Source organism: Amyelois transitella, chromosome 19 (genome assembly GCF_032362555.1).
Source record: "Amyelois transitella isolate CPQ chromosome 19, ilAmyTran1.1, whole genome shotgun sequence".
Classification (NCBI taxonomy): Eukaryota; Metazoa; Arthropoda; class Insecta; order Lepidoptera; family Pyralidae; genus Amyelois; species Amyelois transitella.
Window position 1 is genome coordinate 4,391,995 of NC_083522.1, and position 23,089 is coordinate 4,415,083.

The following is a 23,089-nucleotide window of genomic DNA, read 5'->3' on the forward strand; positions in this document are numbered from 1 at the left end:
AACGCCGACGGGCGCATCCGACCGACCATTGCCAGCCATCCGGTGCTGTTTCCCTGAATGTAAATGTTTATTAACAACATTACTATAATAATTTTTGAAAATGTTTTTAATAACCCTTGCTAATATTTTGCAGAAACAAAAAAATTAGTTACACCTAGATGTTTTACAGGTCCTTTGTTTAAGGAAACGATTGACATGCCAAAGATACGTGATTTACAACATTATTATTCATGAGGGAGGAAACGTGCAATATCACGAACATACGTAATTCAAAAATTCAAAGCACACCCGCTTCCGATTGTTTGATAGTTTAATTTTGTGATCGTCACCTTCGGAGCAACTTCCTGCGAAGTCTTCCCACCGTTGAAATTCGGAGAGGAAGACTGCTCCGGTGCAGCGACCGACCGCTTGGGGTAACCTTGGACGCGAGCTCCCTGCATGCTAATCGGCCGGCCTTGCGGAAACGTATCGATCTCGTAATATACAACTCGACCGGTATCTTATCAAAATTTTAATAGAACATTAAAATCAGTGACTTTATTATTTCGGTTGTAGAAAATTTTTATCAAATAATTACAGGCGTCTGTCAAGAAACCTAATAAAATCGATTATGGTTATATCTGCCTTCCTGCATTGTGGTACCTACATCGGTTTGTCTGACTTAATCAGTTAGATCAAGAGACCAATGATGAAAGTAATTATTACACTAATAAGATAAAAAAACAGGAATATATAATACTAGCTGCGCCCGCGACTTCGTCCGCGTGGAATAGTTATTTTGGGCATCATTGAAGCCCTCAAAGATGAATAATTTTCCCCGGTTTTTTTTTACATATTCCATTATTCCTTTGCTGCTTATAGTTGCAGCGTGATGTTATATAGCCTAAAGCCTTCCTCGATAAATGGTATATTCAACGCAAAAAGAATTTTTCAATTCAAACCAGTAGTTCTTGAGATTAGCGCGTTCATACAAACAAACTCTTCAGCTTTATAATATTAAGTATAGATAAACAAACACAATATATATAAAAGAGAATACTTACGGCATTGATATTAATTTCATGTACGTATCGAACGGCAGTCCCTCAAAGCTCTTGTTGTTAACATTTGTACCAGATAGACGGCGAGCAGTTCTTATCCAACTGCCTCTTTGTCGCCTGAATCCTTTATCACTTTTCAGTAGCTGTAGATGTCGCTTTACAATGTCGTGCCATTTCCATTTTACTGTAGCCGGTGAGTCACTGGCAGCATCCTCTTTGCATATCTGTAAACCATCGCTGAATCTTCTCATATTCTGAAGATATACTTCATTTGATTTTGGTGGGAGACTTTTTCTTCTTTCATCTGCAATAATACCTGACTCTTGCGAATTTTGTTCAGCAATCCATTTAGTTATAAAATCATTTTTATCACAGACGTGCGACATCACTGGCTCTTCTTTGGACGGTGGCGGTATCCAGTCGAGACTTAACCACTGACTAGATTTGGGTTTTGATTTGAAAATAACGTCTACCTCGTCATCATAGTCCGAAGATCCAATCGAACATACAGAAGTCTTTTTCCTCGGAAATCTGGATCGTACAGATTTGCAAGTCGGTGATGTCTCTGGACTCACACCACCATCTGTCAATTCTTCTTTTCTTACATCCTGCAAACTCTTGAAACAGTCAATATTGACGTAAGAGTTTTCGGAGCACGAAGAATCAAGACTTATTCTAGGGTTATTTCTGTGTAATAGCCTACTTGATCTTACAACTACATCTTCGGGATAGCTTTCGATTAATCCGCCTCCGGTTTCTCGTTCATTTGTAAGAGAAATTCTTCTTTCATTTGATATTTCGTTCTCCATTTCTATTATTTTGGTCATACTAGGAAAAGAGCTTTCTTTTTCCAATTCGATTATCCTACTTAATCTTTGAGTGCATTCTTTATCAATTTCGCTATTATTCGTAGTGGTGGTAAAAGAATTATCATCGTTAAGTTCAATGATTCTTGTGATTCTTTGTGTGATTTCATTTTCTCTGTCTGAAGACACCGGTGAAGGCGGTTTGTTATCTTCAAATTCGATAATCCTAGTTATTCTTTGCAGTGGTTCCTTTTCAGGTTCAGTATTTACTACATTAGGATTAATATCGTCTACTTCTATAATTCTCGTAATTCGTTGTGTAAATGATTTCACACAATCGTTTTCGGGGACTAAATTGCAGTCATCACACGTTTTCATTTCTAAGGATTTTGATCTTCCATCTAACTCTAAATATCGTTTGGTCGTTGAAGGTATATTACAATTGTTAAACAAAACCTTTTCATCTAGAGAATTGCTACGACTTTTCGCTTTCTGCAGCGCGCTTTCTGTAACAAAAACACAAGGTACTTCCACTTGCATTGACATTTTACGTCTTCGAGTTTCTTTCTCAGAATTTTCTTTTTCTTGATTAATGTCGTTATCGACATTTTCAGGAACCGCTGTATGTGGCAACACAATAGGAGTTCCGGCGACCATACGCAAAAAGTCCGTTACGGCAGCTATGTGAGCTCCAGTCACTGCTCCTTGTAATTTAACACCGGAAACTTGATGAGGCACTAGTTGATTATCGCGTATACACCAAACTACGGGCAGTGCCCCTTCTGACACCATCATCGATTCGAGTCAACTTTAAGTTAGTTTTTTTTATTTCGATAAGTTCATAAAGTTCAAAGAATAAGACACTTAAATAGAATCAATAAATCACTGGCCCATTCCCGGAATATATCTTACACAAGGAAAATGAAAAAAGTTAACGAACACAAAAGTTTGTTGTCGGGTCGACGGCATAGCGCGAGCGCGGCGCGGGTTTGGGTGATGCGGAGCGCTGTGAGCGTGCGCGTCCGGCGGAGGTCGCGAGAGATAAGACGGTGAGAGTCGCATGCGCTGCAGGCATTGCCGCCCGCCGCCGCCGCCCGCCCCGCCACCTTACCAGCATCTTTGATCACACATCAATTCTCATCCGATGCACTCCTCGGGCGAATTATGTAACGGTATCATATGGATGACCTATTTTACAGTTACCACCTACGTGTGCGTATCATAAGTAACACTATAGGAGGCCCTTAATTTGAATAGCCCGGCATGATATTATTGTGCTGTGCATGGTATTCTTATAGCTTAGTATAAAATACGAAACGTACATACATATAATCACGTCTATAACCTTTGCGAGGTAGACAAAGCCAACAACCTTGAAAAGACTGAAAGGCCACGTGCAGCTGTTTGGCTTAATGATAGAATTGAGATTCAAATAGTGACAGGTTACTAGCCCATCGTCTAAAAGAATGCCAGTAGGTATATAAGCCCTTAGTCGCCATTTATGATATCCAAAGGAAAGAGATGGAGTAGTCCTATTTTTTTCTATTGATGCCGGGATCCCCACGGTACAAAATAGTATACAAAATTTGGAAAATATATTGTTTAACGTCACGACTGAAACTTATGTTAAACTTTTCTTACCAACTTTTTCATTAGCATAAAATATGCAAGCAGTCGAAATCACTTTAAATTTGCTACGCTGATGTAATCTAGTTGCGTTCAACTACAAAATTGCCAAAATCATTCTCCAATTGCCGCCGTCGTTTGAAGTAGGTAATTCTGTTTATGAAATTACTACATCAAGTCACGTGAGCTCAAAATATTCAGAAGCTGCAGTTGGGAATGCAATTCAAGACGGCCGTATGTTCTTTTGGCTGATGTGGGGTCATCCTGTCGGGTACAGTTAGCCAGCTTTGTGTAGGCTCTATGTGTGTCGGGAGGGAGATACATTACCCGGCCAACGTGTCTTCCAAACTAAATACTGCATAACAGTGCAGTTTTTAGGCGTCATAGTATTTTAATGTTTTCTTTTGACTTCCGACCGATCAATTCTGTTGTGCCTAAAGAAGTGATAAAGGAAACTGTAAAGTTAGAGTCGATGATTGAGTCTTTCTTGTTTTGGATTTTCTGGATCTGCAGCGTTAAGTGACTTTATATTTTAAAAACTTCACGTTTACCATTCATTAATTGTTTCAAAGGATGAGGCAAATAATTAATAGTAATAAATACATTTTCATAACGTTTGCTATTAACGATTAAAATACGAAAAATTATGGTTACATGCTTCAATTTTATACAACTAGTCTTATCAGAAAAGGAAACGAAACAGATTATAAAGAAGAGCATTTATATGCGCAAACGCATGGACAGTTAACACCGGCGCCGCCGACGCAATTTCTGATGCAGACCTTGTATTTGGGGCGTACAAATCAAGTATTAATTATTCTCTCAATTTCAGATTCTATGCTACATAAACGAACCTTTCATTCACTACATTTTTGATGTGAGAGTAGTAATTGCTTTTTGTCGAATATGTTTGTAGATCTTTCTTGCTGATGGTGACGGTATTTCCGTCTGCATTCTCTTGAAAGTTTCGAAGATTTTGAGATATTGTGGTATATCGCCTAACATCAGGTTATATAAGAATTATTTTTAAGGTAGACAGAACCGAAAGAAAACTGTGTTGTTAAATGATATTTGTTAGAAAAGTATTTTCGGTTCAAACCGAAAGACTCGCTATTTCAATCGTCTCATTGTGAAATTTATAAACGTGCTTGTGGATAAATGGTGAAAACTGTAACTGAACCCGCAAGTATTACATCTTTGTTTCTTTTTGTTAATAGACTAGCATGAAAGCATTATGAAGCTTGCTTGCAGGATGCTGTTATGCTGGTCTGTGAAGAAAATATAAAGTGCGTACTGTCTGCTTAGTTTTTATCATAAATAAACAAATATTTACTTTTTCTGAACAACTGATGACGTGCTTACCGTTACCTTTGATTATGATAACAAAAATACACACTCTCGCTTCAGTTTCGCGGAATAACTTTCGGAACTCACGAACGACTGGCATACCGGAAAAACCCAATTGCAAATATTTATAACAAAAATATACCTAAGCATTAACTGCTTCTGCAGCTGCTGCCTTTAATATATCACAAATAAAACCATTTTAAGCAAAAAAAAAAAAACAAAATGAAGTTAGCAGATGTGGCACTGTTATTTGCTTTGTGATTTTAGTGGAGCATATCAACAGGTCGCTTAATATACTTACTTAGTTTATTTTATTTATTTTAAATAGCTACCCAACAAAAGATTGTCTGCAATCTAGGTTAATTAAAATAAGCAACCATTTTCAGAGGCTCCACACCAATTTACAAATTTATCATTTTTTCGTAAAATACAAGTAGATAGCTATCTCTTGTAGTGCATTAGTTTCTTCACACAATAAAATTCATAGATAAAATAAAATAAATTAAATACAATGACCTCTCTGAATGTTAATTTAATTATTTCACCACTCGAAGGAAATGTTTGATAATAATGAAGTGGACTTGTAATATTTAAGAAATTGCCTGCCTTATAGTGTATATAGAGTATTATATTTACACATATACAACACACATCGATACAGATTAGGTCAGCTGACCTGGCTTCTATCTTCTTTCACTATCGCACCAAAGTCTGTGCGGATGGCATAAAGTAGCAATGAACCATGTTAATTAGGTGTTGGGTTGAATTTGTGTCGAGTGGTGGTTCCCAGAAACCGACGGCATCGCGGCGCGCCATCGCTGGCGCCGACGGCGGCCGCGGGCGCCACCCCGACGCAATCCGCGGCCATTTTTTTCCACTAACATCATAAAATAAGTAACCGTACCTCGGTCATTACAAGTATTAATTACACTATCGTTTCAGCCTTTTGATAAATTGAGCCATCTCCCATCAAATTACACATGAAAGTCATTTATCACCACTCATACATATTGAATAATTAAATCTTTTTAACAAAACATATCAGTTGGTTCACGATGAAAAAGGTGAAATTGTAGGAATAAGTTTTGTCAACACTTCTGTCAAGTTTTCTTATGTATTTCCATTATTACGTAATTCTGTGTTATTTATTTTTCTATCCTTTCATCGTGACATAATGTCCGAGTAACCAATTCCATTGTCATGTTGAGGCACCATCAAACTTGATAATTTATTTCTACATTGTGCTGTAAGTATATTAACTTTTACAGTTAAACATGTCTCTCTTTAAGGGATTTTATTTCGCTATAAGTAATATAACAGTCAAAATTATTTGGTATCCGGCACCAATAGAAAAAAGAATAGGACTACTCCATCTCTTTCCCATGGATGTCGTAAAAGGCGATTAAGGGATGGGCTTATAAACTTGGGAATCTTCTTTTAGGCGATAGGCTAGCAATCTGTCACTATTTGAATCTCAATTCTATCTTTAAGCCAAATAGATGAAAGTGGCCTATCAGTCTTTACAAAACTGTTGGCTCCTCCTCTCAAGGGATATAGACGTGATTATATGTACAGTACATATTTAAACTCTTGTTTTTTTTTACTTCCCTGAAAATCGATCAAATTGTTCACGTAAACAAAAACGAGTATTTATCTTGCCAGCGGCCAACAGACAATTGGATGTTTTTTAACCTTGCTTACGTATGCGTTACTAAGTTCCGGCATTAGAATAGGTAATCCTTAAATTTTGAATCTACTTCCTATTGATAAATGCACAAAGGAAATAATAAATACAAATAAATAAAATAAAATATATAAATAGGAAATAGAAATAAAGTAATACAGTATAGTAGTATAGTACCTTACAGATGTAAGGAGCAACTAAATTTGGAAAATGTACGTCAAGTCAATCTGTACAAGCAAATTTGGCAGCATTAAGGTTTTACTAAAATATTCTGTCTCGCGAAAATAAATTAAAGGATTTATCTCATAAAAGTTCAATAAATCATAAAGAGAAATAAGAGAGATTCATGTTCAGAGAAAGAGGGAGATTTTAACGATAATCGAGTATTATTTGTAGCTAATGTGTAATTTAATTTGCCTGTCGTAACATTCTACAAGTACACGTCAATCTGCAGATTACTGTTTAAGAGGGTTCTAGACGCGAGTGTAGAAAGTTGTGGCGCGACTCCACGGCGCCTGCGTGTGTCCTGGCGATCCGCATTCTCCCTTACGAGTTTTAAAATAAACTAAAAAATACCTTTAAAAACATCACCGTAAAACTGCACTGGCGCTGTGGAACGTCGCCTTTATAAAATCAAACTGAAAGTGGCTTCGCTGGAAGTCGAGTGCTCATTGAAGTGATAAACTGTTTTGCATTTCAAATTTGATCATACGAATACAATCTACTGTAATTAGTAGAGATGCCACGAATATTCGGCAATTATTCGGTATTCGGCCTATTCGGCCACTTTTTTTGCTATTCGGTATTCGGCCGAATAATAGGTACTATTCGGCCGAATACCGAATACCAAATCATATAAAAAAGACACGTATATTACTCAAAATTATGTATTTATTTCCAAATTACAACACTTTAGTAATTAAAATTGACCAGTGGTAAGTTATGATGAATAAAAACAAGCTTTTCAGCATTTTTTGGTAGCAAACGATTACGTTTTTCATCGTAAATAATACCAGCCTCAGAAAATAACCTTTCACTATACACGCTACTTCCAGGTGAAGAAAGATACACTTTAGCAAATTTCGAAAGGTTTGGGAATTGTTTTTCGTTTGCGAACCACCACTTGTAAGGGTCGGCCTTCCGATCTAAGCGAACTGTTTTCAAATAAAAATCCAACTCGATTGCCACAGCACTCTTCTGCACGTCCTCTTCATTATTAGCATTTCGCGTATTATCTGTTGCGACTTCCTCAAAGCAGTCCCAGAAACTGTCATGTATTTCAATAGTCTTATCATTTTCATTCAAGTTTCTTTTTTTACGAACTGGAGAAGAATCGTCATCGGTACTACTAAATTCATCACAACTTATTTTCAGAGCTTCTAGAAGAATTGTTTGTTTTGCTCTTTCTGCTTGAACTAATCCCAGAAAACTCGTTTTGAAGCGAGGATCCAGAAAAGTAGCTACGAGATATTTGTTTTTTTCATCGAAGCTGAATCGCCTTTCAAGCTCGGCTTGCAGTGAAGATCTCATTGTTACTAAATTTGGTACTTTCTCAGCTGTCTCTGCTTTTCCCATATATTTTAATAAAGTTACTGCATGTGGAATCACCTCAGAGATGCAAGAGATACCTGAGCTGGATATTTTTGTAATCTCTTCGAATGGTTTCAGGAATTTGATACATTGTCCCAATAGTTCCCATTGTGCATGCGTTAGATTTAATAAAGTTTCATGATCTGTTATGTACAAGGAAACAGCTCGCTTTTGTTATAATAATCGCTCCATTAAATAATACGTAGAATTCCAGCGTGTGCTCACATCTTGTACTAGTTGGTGGTTTGGCAAGTTAAGTTCTTGTTGAATGGATTTTAGTTTCTGCTCTGCTAAGCCAGAATGATTAAAATGAGTAACTATTCGTCTCGCAGTAGCTATCATCTGTGGTATCTCTGGTTGAGATTTTAAGGACTCCTCTATAGCTCGTTGCAGTGAATGAATAAAGCACCTGCCTGAATCATATCCTGCATCTCGCACACCTTTTATCATATTAGAGCCACTATCCCATGATAGTCCATGACAAGTAAATGGATCTTGGATTGGGGGATATTCCATCTTTCTGTAATAGTCTTGAGTTCTTTTGCAATATTGATACCAGAGTGTGAGCCGGGAAATGATTTCATAGCTAAAACGCTATGTTCCAGAATGAACTCTGGAGATATCCAGTGCGCAGTGAAGCTCAAAAAGCTCTCGTTATTATGCTGGCATGTCCATATATCAGATGTCACTGATAATGCTGCTGCCTGTGAAGTACTGGCTTCTATTTTAGCACAAATTCTATTGTATATGTCAGGAACAATTTTCTCGGTCATGTAAGAGTGACCAGGTACTTTATAATGGGGCAAAGCGTTTGCCATAAGCCTCTTGAATCCAACTCGTTCAACAAGTGACAATGGTTCGTTGTCTAAAGCAATCATTTCGCCAATTAAGTAATGATATTTTATTGATTTCTGATCGTTAATGTCCCAGAGCAATTTCCTTTCTGATGTTTCCTTCAGGGTCAGCTGCCGTTCTTTTGATTTGGACGTTCCAGGTACTGCTGGCATCTCGTAATCGGTAAAAGTAGAAGTACTGCCCGTGTTGCTGCCACTTGTCGATGCAACATTAATTAAAGCAATGTATTGGTCAGCATGTTTGGTTTTAAGATGATTTTTTAAAGATGTTGTAGCTGTAAATAGAAAACCAAAAATTAATAAAACTTTATTTAAAATAATTTATTTATTATTTATAAGTTATTTTATTTCCCTTGTCAATCTTATAGGAAATCGGAAAATATAAATCAATACTTTCTTATAAAACTGTATTCCGAAAAACTAGGGAATTAAAAAATCAATCACCTTTCTTTTGTAACTATGTATCTGCAAGTAGGTATAGTACAACAACAAGTTAGTAAGAAGTTTAAGACATAAGCAGTTAACCACATACATACATTAAAATCACGCCTCTTTCCCGGAGGGGTAGGCAGGGACTACCACCACCACCTACCTACATAAACGTATGAAGTGAATAAAACTATTTAAGACTATTAAATTAATTTAAGGTTTTACTTACTTGCTTTCTTTCCATCTCCGCCTCTCGAAATCTTGACGCTACATAGCAAACACTGGGCCAGTCTATTATTTTCACTACAAATGTTATAATATTCCCATATGGGCGATTTTTTATTAATTGGTGTCATTTTATAACCCTTTTAACGAACTGTTTGTACGTTTGATGATGATATTTATTTATTTTATTATTTATATACTGACAAAGCGCTGCAATTGAAACAAATACTCGTCACACTGTGTTGTATTTGTTTACACCCCGCCCCACACGCGCCCCTCGTCGCCTGCCGCGCCAACGCAATGAGGAAAACAGGTTGCGACTTGTCTTAATTCAGCTAACGCGCCCCCGAAAAGCATTTATTTCGTGCCGAATATTCGTCGGCCGAATATTCGGCGCTTCGGCCGACCGCGTTGCCGAATATTCGGTATTCGGCCAATTCACTATTCGTGGCAACTCTAGTAATTAGTAGCTTTTCTTTTTTGTACAACTTTGTTTAAATCAAGTTTAGAATTTATTATTCACAATTGTATTAAAATAATCTTCAGTTGATGGTGTTATGTATCTACATCTACCCTTACAAAGAAGTTGATACTGGCGCTAACAGGAAAGCTTTTTACTTTAAGCTGTTTTTTTATATAAAAACTAGAGGCCGCCCGCGACTTCGTCCGCATGGAAACCCTATCAATCCCGCGGGAACTCTGGGATAAAAAGTAGCCTATGTGTTATTCTGGGTCTTCAGCTACCTACATACCAAATTTCATGGTAATCGGTTCAGTAGTTTTTGCGTGAAAGAGTAACAAACATCCATACATCCATACAAACTTTCGCCTTTATAATAGTAGTAGGATAGGATTTGAGTGCGTTTTACCTAAATCTGCTTGGTGAGACCTAAAGTAGTGCAAGCAATGTTTTTGTTATTTCAGAATGTATATAGCAAGATGTATTTGTATAGAGCAAGATGAGAAAACCTTGTGACCGAGAAATAATATTACTTGGTAAAATAACATTACTTATACAGGACCTCGAATTGGGTAAATTGCCACTGACGGTCACAAAACATAATCGCATGGAATGACTACAAAGCTACTTATTAAATAATGGCACAAAAGTAGGAAATAATAGTTGAGATTATACATTTCGCATTACAAAACATTTGAAACGCATTTATGAAATAAAAAGTAAGTTAGATGTGAGAATATCTAAAACTATGAAGAGTTATAGAAATGAAGTATCGCCGAAGTTACGATTTCAGAAGCCTTAACCTACATTAGGAGATGATGACAAAGGAATGTCACGAAGAGAACATTGTTTTAGATAATAGTGGTTTATAAACAAACAATCGTTTCTGCGGTGTAGATGGTGGCGGGTCGTTGAACGACCTAGCATGCGAGGCTTCATCGCCCCCGTTCGTTTGCATTTTGCCTTATCAAACACAAACATAAAAGATTTTAAATTAACCTTTTTTAAAACTGTGATTTAGAATCTTATGGGAGATATGGATGGTAAAGATTATGTCCTATCAATGATACATTGTTACCGACCATCTTAATTTATGAAAATAATAGCAAGCTTGCGCAATGAATACTTAAATAAAAAATATTCTCTACTCTAGTGAACTTGAGATGTGTCGAACTGTAATGCAATTTATAACAGGTAACTCTTGTCACCTGAATAGTTTACTCATGACATCTAACTCGTGTATCGTGTAAAGTGATTTCAATATATTTAGATCTCGTACAACTAATTCATATAACATTATTAATTAATTAATGCTATACACGTGTTAGTAGAAACTAAACCTTGACACATTGAAGTATTTTTTGTAGTTTCTATCCTATCATGTCTATGTTATAAAACTCTCCCTGGAACAAACTTTCACGATATGTTAAAACAAACAAGGTCCTTTTTATTGGTTAAAAGTAAAGTAAAAAGTTGGTTCCATGAGTAAATTCTAAATTTGTGAAGATGTCTCAAAAATTGTTTTGTCCACTTGAAAGGCACATTATTAAGAGAGCGGAGCTCCAGGAAAAAGTAATATTCGTTACGTGACAATCTTATAATGTTTTTATGGCATTCTTTCTACGTCATCCGCGCTACGCACTGTGATGTAAAGATCTGCACATAACGAATAAAAAACATAACTCTTTAATTATGGCGTAAGACGTTGTAGGGTTTAACGAACGACCTCGCTATACTTTTTCTGACAGGCTGTACCGGACTTATCACCAAAAGTTATATATAATAACATTCGCGATATTCATATACCAGTTTGGGTGACAACTTGCAAACTCTCACTTACGGATGTCGCGCCGCATCTCGTGTGTGTGTGTCGCACCATTACCGATATAAATTGGCACCAGCAAAAAAAATAATAACATTTTCGCTGTACATTTCTAATCACACTATAACTGGGTCAGCGGAAATTTACGATCGCAGCGATTCACTGAGAGCCTTTTACATCACATTTCAAGTGGACACCTGGTGGTACCAGGATCCGATCAAGTGATATGTATCAATACTAATTTGACGGGATGTTTTCTATTTGACATCTAATTCGTAATACCTACAATTCATAATACGCCGACTATTTAAATTGAAATTTGCAAGACAACATTAAATGCGCATATATAACTTGTAATTAAGATTAGAAATATGTCGTATGTCATTCTGAAGAAGTAGAGAAAATGACATGAATGACAGGCGCATAATAATTGCAAAAGATAAAAAAAAAAACGAACTGGGAACGAGAGAAAGTATTCGTTAAATATCATAGCGAAAAACCTGCAGTCAAAAATGATAAATAATCAACGTGGGCGCAGACACGATGCAGTGATAATTGAAAGTGCCATCACTTGCTTGCGCTCGGGCTGTACTTCATACCGGATAGAATGTGTGTCAAGTCGTTTTCACGGTCTTAGCGATAATGGTCTATACTATACAGTTTCGGCCATGACATGGGCGCGTGCAGAACGATGCGTAGGTGTCCCTAGCAACATCTGCTTCATATACCCTACGACTTCACTGTCCCAATTGAGTGCCAGTTGAACGATTTTATTGTTAATAACACAATCGACTTCTCTGCTTTTATATGTAGACGATTATCGGCTGTAAATAAGCGGTGGTTACATAGCAAAGGCGCCAATCGGTAGCAGTTACATTGCGAGCAGTTTTCTGGTCTAATTTGTTGCAATTAGCCGTGCTTAGTGCTAAAGCTGCGGAGGGAGTTACCTATGGCACGCACGCGACATTACGCAGTCCTCAAATGTAAGGGAAACTGTTCTCCGGTCATTCTGTAATCTGCCCAGCATGCCCGTTTCAATTTCGTCACATCTGACACTTTCTAAAGAAACTGCAACGGGTAATAACTGAGGCAGGCAAGACGCGGCAAGGCTTCCAGTGGAAACATGCGATAATAAGGTATAATTGCATACCAGCACTGTTACTATATTTAGCTGCAAGCTCTCTGGAACTAGCTGCGCATGCGACTAGTGCAATTACGTAAAGCGGTTGAGCCATTTCTAATCTAAAAATAATCGCAGGCTGTATTAGCCATCGGCGCCACTGGGATCGTATGTGAAAGTAAGACCATTATTTTTAATGCCAAACAAAGTAAAAAGGATTTTCAATTAATTGCAATACTAGATTACCTTGTTTGACTTAATAAAAAGGCTAAGGTGAGTAAGAAAAAGAAGCGTGAACTTACGTTAATTTTATGCCATCTAGAAAACAAAAAAGTTGTTGCTGTTTTGTTGGATGGCATTAAATTTAAATTTTAACCACCAAAAAATTAGAACCACCTACAATACAGGTTTTTCACAAATCCCGTGGAAACTTTAGTTTTTTACCGGGTTTAAAGATATGTCCATATGTCCTTCTCTGGACTCTTAATTATATATACGTGATATTTCAAGAAGAATAATTCAGTAGATGACCCGTTAAGAGGTAACAAACAAACTCATTTTCCTATTTTTAATATTAGTTGAGATACCCACATTAGACTGAAACTTACATTGATTTAGACATAAAATTATTTTACGTGATACTGTATTTTAAAACATAGTAGATTTTCAACGTTACATACACATATCCGTTTTTAGTTAATTTGCCCGTTTTCGAGATAGGAAGGTTTTTTTAGGAAAATCGGCCAAGCCTACTTCGCGTTTATCAAGGTAATGGTCGAAGAAGGCCTTTGACATATCTAAGCTATACAAGTAAATGGAGTAGTATCGCTCGGGATCTTCATTTCTGTACTTATTTTAAGTTCTGAATCCTACTACCAAAAGAGGAAAAAGACTAGAAAGAGCAGACGGGTGCAACTATCACAACGCTCAAACATTGTTTGACTGGTTACAGTGAATTGTAGATAAACCAGCAATATACCGCAAATGCTAGCCGATAGTTACAGGGTGTCGACATTAATATTTTACCGCAGTACCTATATCCGTGACTTGGACTAATACATCACTGGCGCCAGAGGTGGTTTAATCGGCATTCTGCGCGTGCGATGCGATTTTCCCCGGCTAGTCTCGGGCATTAGGGAAGCTATCATTAGCTTGGCGACAGGGCGGATCATTCATAGGACTAGTATGCTAGACGCTTTAATGCGCGTGCGCTAATTAGATTTTAATTATGGGAGCAAATGAAAGCAGCAAACAATTGATTAATAGGTGATAGAAAATTATAATGTGGTAAACTGTTTCAAACAACGAATAACAATACGTCTATTGATGGCACCTGAGCACGTCTCTGAGTCTGAGGTCCGGTCTGGATCCCGCTCGGGTCATGGTTAAAAAATATATTTTTCAAAATGGTCTGGACCTAAGGTTTATACAAAAAAAAATCGTTGAGTATAAGAACTTTTAAACAAAATATTTCCCTTGCCGCAAATTCTCTGAATTAAGGACATTACCTACAACAGATGAATATTGAATACGCGTAACTTGGCTACTCGATCAATATGTGGATAAGCGGATTAAGGGGCAATGCACGCATACCGCGACACATCGTCTGCAGTGACCTTAATTGCACATGCGATCTGGGCCGCTGCTCTCTCTTAAATCAAACTCGGCGGCCCTAGATCCCTACTTACTCGAAGATGATCCGCCCTAGCACGCGACTCCGCGGACCTTACGCAATGAGTCAACGACCGCTCGCACTTGTTTGTACAGTACTTCAATGATAGGATCACATCGATGACGCTAATTTCGACTTTGACAGTTGATCGGACGTTTTGTGAAAGGCGATGTAGCGATAATCGAATCCGATGTTTATATAGATGACATAAGTTGCGTAAAGCGAAAACGAAATTGCTAGTATCGTTTCGCTGAAATGAAACTCCGATTTTGTTTTCAGTGGAAGTTGCGAATCGTTTTTCAATGTGTTTGTCGGTGGCCACGTTTACACGTTGTTAGTGCCCTGTCTATTTAAAACCACAATTTATGTGAACCGAGTGTAGGTTTACAGTGCCGCGTAGGGACGGCACGGGCGGTGAACTCAAACGCATCCTGTCTCCGAAGTGGGAGATGTGGGCCGGCCATCTCTACTAGGAAATGTGGGTTTTTAGAAGCCGTTAGTGGCGCAGCCGCGGCCCGGCAACTCATCATCACTGTTGGGTCAATTGGACGCTTTGAATTTTCTTTACCGGCCGACGTTAAATTTCTAAAGAGCCACTCTGAGCCAGTAACGGCGACGACTTATTTTATCTAAGTAGGTAGTTTAACTTACTCATTTACTTTGGAAGAAGATTCGACGCAGTTGTTGCAAAATATTACAGCAATGTTTAGGTTATTGATAAACGCGCATTAAATTTGCATAGCCTGCGGGTAATAAACCTTAAATGTACCCATATGGCCTTTGCACTGTAATAGCGAGGACATCATTCTAGAAATAAACTAATTATAGCAAGGAATGTGAGAGTAATTATTTAAGTACATGCAAATTATTTACCTATACATGAATTTATTTATAAGAGAATAAATCAGTTATTAAATTTAACTAACATTTGTAAAAATTTTGTTCATGAGGTTATCCAATCCGAAATACATAAGTAGTGCAAATCACAATTTTCATTACGTACCTAACTAACAATTATGATTTAGCAACAACATAGATGTATTCTGTGTTATTATTAGCATAATGAATTCAAAATGCTTGTTGGTAAACTCCAAGAATAGTCACATATTGGACTCGTGTATGCAGTAGGGTTATTACCTATCGTTTTAATTGCATTTTAATTGGGTTTTTATTCTTTTTATAATAGGTGATTTACAATTTTTTAAAGATACCGTTAGTTTGATATTCCTACCTCGTGCCAAAGAACTAATGTTTGAAATTAAAAAAAAATATGTACATAACCAAACAGTAAAATGGCGGCTTTGGCCCCATACTACCAGTTAATAAATTGCGAAAAGAAAGATAGAAATATTATGTACTCTCTCTCGGTCTCATATTTGCGCATTCCCAGTTGCACCCACTACCACCATAATGCTTCGGGGCTTGGGGACCGCCGCCTTCATTTTTCATTCAACTTCGTCCGGTGTGCGGTGTCTTCAGTTTTCAGACATATCAAATTATGTTCTAATGCTGCTTTCTTATTCTCCCTTATCTTAAAAAATCTAACTAGAATAAACTCCGGTGTGGTAGTTTATATTACTCGACCGATTTTGACAAAATTTTATCACAGAGATCACAAGCTAATTTTTACTAGAAATTCTTATGGGAGCGGAAATTGTCAGCCCTATAGTCAGGCAAACGATTCAGTGAATTGCTTGGCTGGCTTCCTGTCACCGAAGCATGCGCCATGAATAAACACGTCAACCACACCGCCTCTCTCCCAAACTTTATCGTGATATAGTAAATGAAGTAACACTAGCCAGCAATCGAATACTTTCATAGTTTTTTTATTCTGCCCACGAAATTTGTGATGATCCCCATCCATACAAATAGACAACCCACGATTTTGCTCAGGCGCTCTTCTTCAAAGAATTGAGGATGTACCCGAGACACAAGGAGAAAAAAGAAAAGGTCTTTAAGCAGTACTTATATTTGTTATGTCCTAATTAATTAACCTACACGAAATCGAAGGATAGGTTCTAATAAAGATTCGATTCATTCTTTCAAAAGTGTGTAAAATAAGTTTAACAGAATTTTTTTCTATCAGTTTTTGTTCCTTAGCAGTAATTTTTTTACAAAACCAATCATACATTAAAAGTAATTTGAGAATAATGGTACAAAAACAACTTCTACAAAAATGTAGCTACATATTGATTTAACTCTTTGTCACCTGTACAATTGTTTTTTGTCCTAAATAAATAAAATAAAATATAAATATACTCAAACCGTTAAGCAAGCTAACGATAGCTATCCAGGATGATAACTTTAGCCGCGACTGAGCTTCACGTACAAAGGAAGGAACGCCATATTGATATTTGTCTAGCAATTTGCTCGTTTGCCTAGGAACCGTTTTCCTGTAAGCTTACCGGTTTTACCCGCCGTCATTAGCGTGTTAGATTTCAGCAAGCAACGAAACATTTACAGTTTGCCGAGTTGATATTTCGAAGCGAAGACATTAAAATGAATTTCGAAGATAGGTACATTACATTAATAACGTAATTTAGTAGTTAAAAAACTTACTTGTAATAAATAAATAAACTTTGCTTGCCAATTCCAAGTACAAAAATAACTTCAGAAAGTACTTATTTCAATATATATATACACATACAAACTGATTAATTGACTGACTTATCAACAATTTTAATTTGGTATCTACCGCATGTCGTCTAGGGGTGCACTTAGAGATGATTCCTTAAAATTTTTAAATGAACAGGTTAAAATACAAAGATTTACGTCGCGTTCGCTATACGAGATAAATCCATCAAAACAAAATTATACCCAAACGTCAAAGCCTATACGTAAAAGTTGATATCTGATTTAGGTACTCTCAATATTACCTTTCTCTGTCAACAAATGCCAATGGGTATTAGACATTAATTAGTGTTTAAAATCAAGTGATTAGCAGTCGTTGGTGCAAGCGACCTCGTTCGGACAGTACAAGTCGTGCGGAACGCGATGCAGTTTTAATTGCCGAGGCCGTCCGTCTTTCGTGTTAGTAATTTTATTGTCTTGCCAAGTACACAACCCTTATTGTAGATGGTTTAATTTTTCGTAGAAATTGAATGGACCTAGATTTCAGAGATTTTCTTTTTTTTTAAACTAAGTAATGTGCGTGCTATTGATTCAAAATATGAGTTTTGTATTATGAACTAAGTGCCGTGTTGTTCCCGGCACCAAAAAAAAAATAATAGGACCACCCCATCTCATTACCACGGATGTCGTAAGCGGCTACTAAGGGATATGCTTATAAAGTTGTGATTCTTCTTTTAGGCGACGGGCTAGCAACCTGTCACTATTTGAAACTCAATTCTATCAGTAAGCCGAACAGTATATCCTTATAGCATATACCTTTGAAATCGTAAAACAAAAACTAAAGATTAATTCATTTGCCTAGGTTAGCGCATAGCTCCGATAGGTTATATAGAAGATAATTCTAGAGGCAACAAGGCAAGGACGTCCTTCACGTATCATTAAACCCCGCCAATGGGTGTCGGATGGAGCGTGGCTCGGTGAAGCTGACAAAACTGCCAATGCACGTCACAAAGGTTCATTTGCGACAATGCCAAGGCTGTGGTTTCGCATGCAGGCTTGACGGAAACATGGCAAATAATGTACATAATGTCATTTGAGCAGGCAGATACAAGTCATGATAGCTTCATTAACTTAAAGCTGTAAATTAAAACAATAGGGAGCTCCATCTAACATGTACTTGACTAAATAATTCTATTGTCGAACGAAAACCTTACATCGATAAAGAAAATATGGGCGATACCGCTAGTAAAAGTTAGAATATTTATATAATTATGTTGTGGCGAACCCGTGCCAGTAATCAATGAGTATTGTTACATACATTCTCATATTAACGCTAGGTGCGTTATGCGCCAGATGTATGTCCCAAATATGAAACGCATGGTACTTAACTATTAATTTAAAATTAATCAAATTGCGCTTATCGAATAAATTACGCAAGAGGGCTCGTGATTTATGTGATAAAATAAGTATTCATTAGCCAAATTAATATCGACAATATTTACACGAGACAGTGGCGCCAGTCTCTAGAATAAATAATATCATTGGAGTCGGAAGTGCATCATTTAGCACGCATGAATATTCTATGAGAAAATTGTATGACAAATGATAGCTAGGGTGGGTCACCCAAAACTTATGTCAATATGCGATTTGTCTCGCGCAGCGTCGGCGATACCTACTTTCGCTTGCGAATTGTCTAGCAGATACAACGGTGGTAGTTGCGTAACAAACAGAAGCGTTTACTGCGCCTGTAATTATTATTGTAATAGCGTTCTAATATGAACGAGGTGCAAGTGGTCTGGGCGTGACGTGAAAGCGTGGACGATAGGCCGCATCCCGCCGGACGCAATGCTTCATAGTTACACTACGAGTACACTACATTTTGCTACTGCAATAGCAGTGTGCGATTTAAACCCAAGTTTAACCACGTCCGTCGATCAGTCTATAGGTCCGAATCCTTGTTCAAATTATATACTTTCACAAATTAAAGGTATGTAACTTTGCATGAAAATAAATATTTTAAAACCCGAACTAAGATAGTACAATGAATCTTTAAACAAAGTTTTGTACTTGTATAAAGTGAAAAAGTAAGGATTTTGTAGAGTAACTTCCCCTTGTCCCGAAGTTATATATGCCCATGCTTATAGAAGCTATATTTTAATTTGTAGGTACATTTATACATATAATCACGTCTATATCCCTTGCGGGGTAGACAGAGCCAACAGTCTTGAAAATACTGATAGGCCACGTTCAGCTGTTTGGTAAAATGAAATAATAGAATTGAGATTTATATAGTGACAGGTTGCTAGCCCGTCGCCTAAAATAATCCAAAGTTTAACTAAAAGCCTACCCCTTAGTCGTCTTTTACGCCATCCATGAGAAAGAAATGAAGTGGTCAAGTTTTTCTTTCTATTTAAAATTTGAAGGTCTGATTATTGAAAGATGCTTAAGTTGTATCTCATCTCAAGTATATCCTTAAGTCTTGAAAAGCAACGTTCAGCTGTAAGGCTAAATGATAGAATTGGCTGTGATTCAAATAGTGACAGGTTGCTAGCCATACAAGAAGAGTCTCAAGTTTGTTATCCGTTTCTTACGACATCCAAAGATATGGAGTGGTCCTATTCTAAAGTGCCGAGACCCACACGGCAACACACGGTCAGAGAAAACATCGTGAGAAAACCTATATAGGCATATTTTCAAAACCCACAGTGCACACTTTTTCACTTCATCCACATTAATACCCAACTCTATTCATGGAAACTCATTTATTTTAGGTACTTTTGACCTTTCACCAGGACAATCCGATTTGATCAAGAAATGTAGTAAAATCTAGGCCATTGCCTTCCAACGTTCCAATTCACACTCTCGTTGTATATTTGCTTAGTCAACCTACTTTCATTCATACTCTCTAACATTACCAAAACATTACAGCAATCCCTTATAACATTTTTCCTTTTCCGGTCACTAAATTACTTACACCGATCATACTCTTTAAAACTTATTTCCAGCACATTTATTCTCATTTCATGCTCCTTCTGGCACACCTTACTTTCACTCTCATACATAAGTGTTGAGACCAACCTGCCTCTACGCACCACCAGACACGCTTATTTGAACAACTTCTGATTGCTCATAGAGGTATGCTTCATTCCTCATATTTCCCATATTCATTCTTAATATTACAATCACACATTCCACCTGCACCTGCTTTAAATGGTGATCCTAGATATACAAACCCTTTCACTTGTCCCACTCTTTCTCCTCCAATAAAAATGTTTTTGTTCTACTTATCTTCACCTTCATTTCTTTCATATTCCAGGCCTTATTTAAACATTTAGTTTACCATATTCTGAAACTCCTTGGCAGATGACACCTGTATAACCTAATGTCAACATAAGAGACTTTTGGCGAGGATAAGTAATTTTTTGTTTTATTTTAGAAGGCAAAAAGGCAAATAAATAACCTATTTAAATATTATATAGCTTTTAATATATGAAAACAAAGATCTTTATTTTCTATTTTCCAGGCTTCGATCTCATAGGTATAATAATATGTATTTAAATAACTAGTTTCTAAGGAAATGCCTATTCCATTAATCTGTAACTTAAATATAAGTAAATATGTCTACTACAGCTTCCAAAGTACAATTGTCAAAGTGGTGGAACAACTACCCTGCATAATTTTCATTAAATGTGAATTTACAAATATAGATCGTAAATTCAAACTGAGACATAAAGCGTTAAATCTGGGGCTTATACAGGCTTGGTTGAGATTTAAATTAAGAAAACTATTACAATGACAGTGTCATCCAACCTTGCCTTGTAGACAAGTCAGATTTAAAAAGTTTAATTACTGGGTCTTCTCTCAACCGATCTTCGTTACATGGTTAGGCAGGCCACTTGTAGAAGCTTTAGTTGAAAAACCCAATCTTTATTTTAAAATTTCCTAGTTGTAGTAATAATTCTTGTGTGTGTGTGTACAAATGTAGATTGTATAAAATTTACTGGGTATAAAATATCTCTTAATATACATGATATGTATGTTTAGAGATATATTATATCTACAGAGTGGTTTTGATTGATAATTTACTAAGAAGTCTACTTAGTAAATTATGAAACAAAAAACTTACATATACAGGAAAGGAATCAGCTGGCAACGCTTTCGATAATGAATTCAAGTGTTAGTTATGCTGTAGTTTTGTCTAGTGACTGATTCAATTGCCATAAGCTTAAAATATACCAGAGCATATTTATAACTTTACTTATGGTTTTAGTTAACCAATTCCAGTCTATAAATTAACAATTTGTTCCCAAGTTATTCATTGGCTGTTAATATTAATACATAAAATAAACACTTAATTTCACTCACATAATCACTGATTTTTTTTCTTCAAACTTAGTCCATAATTTATTTGGAAAGGTTGTTATCAATTTTACCTAATATGTCCAAAATACCATGAAAAAATACAAATTCAAAGGGCAGGAATAGAAATCAGACAGGATCCACTCATTACTAAAGCGATTGCATAAAAACAGATTGATTACTCACGGTTCGGCCTCTATAGACTGCAAGCGAGCGACATAATTCGATGGAATGTATCCCTCTTGTTTGGTTTTCTTGCTTCTAGCTAGCCACCAGTCTCCTTGCGTATCATTGAGGATTTCCAAATGTTCACCTTTTCTAAAACTTAAGTCCTCATCTGTTCTGGCATCGTAATCATATAGAGCGACGAAAATTCGGGTGGGAGGGACCTCGCTCGTGTCTGTACCCTGGTTTACAGTAGATCTGATAGGATCCGGAGGAGGAGTCGGCACTGGAGTTTGGAACTGTCTGGAGTCTTCTTCATGTGGATTGGCCCTTTCGTTCTTATTTTTGGAATCCTTTTCCCCTGTGCTACTAAAACAATTCCCCATTTTCTCTTGACAAGGTGAGACTGGTACCACTAGTTTTATGTCAAATTACACACTTAAGCGAATTGAAACAAATGTCCAGAGTTTGTATACATATAAACATTTTATGTTGTCACATTTGAGTCAGTTTATAGAAATCAAAATAGACATTTTAAAGTAAACAAAGAATACAAAACCCCAATGGAACATCACTGTAATCGGCCATTTTGGTAAACCATAGACAAAAACTTGGTTGTTGTCACAGATAATATGAAAATAAAAACTGTTAAAGTCAAAAAAATGTGAGCTGAGGCATCTTTATATGTATTTCTCTATCTATTCTGTATATGGTGATTCATAATTTATTAATGAGATCGAGATGATAATTTTTAGTAATTCTTAAAACAACATGAACTTAATAAATATATTTTTTTATTGGTTTTACCTAAAGCGCACTAATGACATCTGTTGCCATAACATTATACTAAAAAGCGAATTGCAAGAACCTCATTCTATGCTCTTGTTGACATGAATCAAACTTCAACATGGTGTATTAATTCTACTACAGATAGCGTCATACAAGATTTTTTCAATCTTGTCAAGCTCGTAGCTAAATCGTAGCGATGAGGACAAAAAAACCACAATGTATGCCACAAGCTTCGACAGCATGCCTTCTCATAGAGAAGTAAATACAGTACATAGCTGTTCTTTCTCATGATTTATGTTCTTGCAGTTATGCTTTGGAGCCCGGTTCGCTTTTCATCAGGATTCCTTGCCTCACAGTGGTTTTGTGTTAGCTACACACACACAGCTCCGGATATACAATCTAACGCCATATCTGAAATTAAAATTTCTCAAAAAAAGATAATGATAATCATTATCCCTAAAAAGGTCATAGAAATCAATAAGAACTAATCTGAATAAAACTCTCAATAACAAAATTTTCCATAGTCTTTG

General features: G+C 36.6%; 1 protein-coding gene across 2 annotated transcripts in view; it reads right to left on the reverse strand.

The window, feature by feature from the left end:
• Nucleotides 1–22,391, reverse strand: part of LOC106132557 (tyrosine-protein kinase Src42A) — a 49,818-nt gene extending 27,427 nt beyond the window's left edge. The window contains exon 1 of one of the 2 annotated variants that reach the window (XM_060949441.1): nucleotides 21,792–22,391. In XM_060949441.1, coding sequence (XP_060805424.1) covers nucleotides 21,792–22,156 — 365 coding nt within the window. In that variant the 5' untranslated portion in view covers nucleotides 22,157–22,391. Of the gene's footprint in view, nucleotides 1–1,043; nucleotides 2,880–21,791 lie in introns of those variants that run through there. The other variant, XM_013332003.2, reaches the window with a different exon arrangement.
• Between the last annotated feature and the right edge of the window lie 698 nt (nucleotides 22,392–23,089).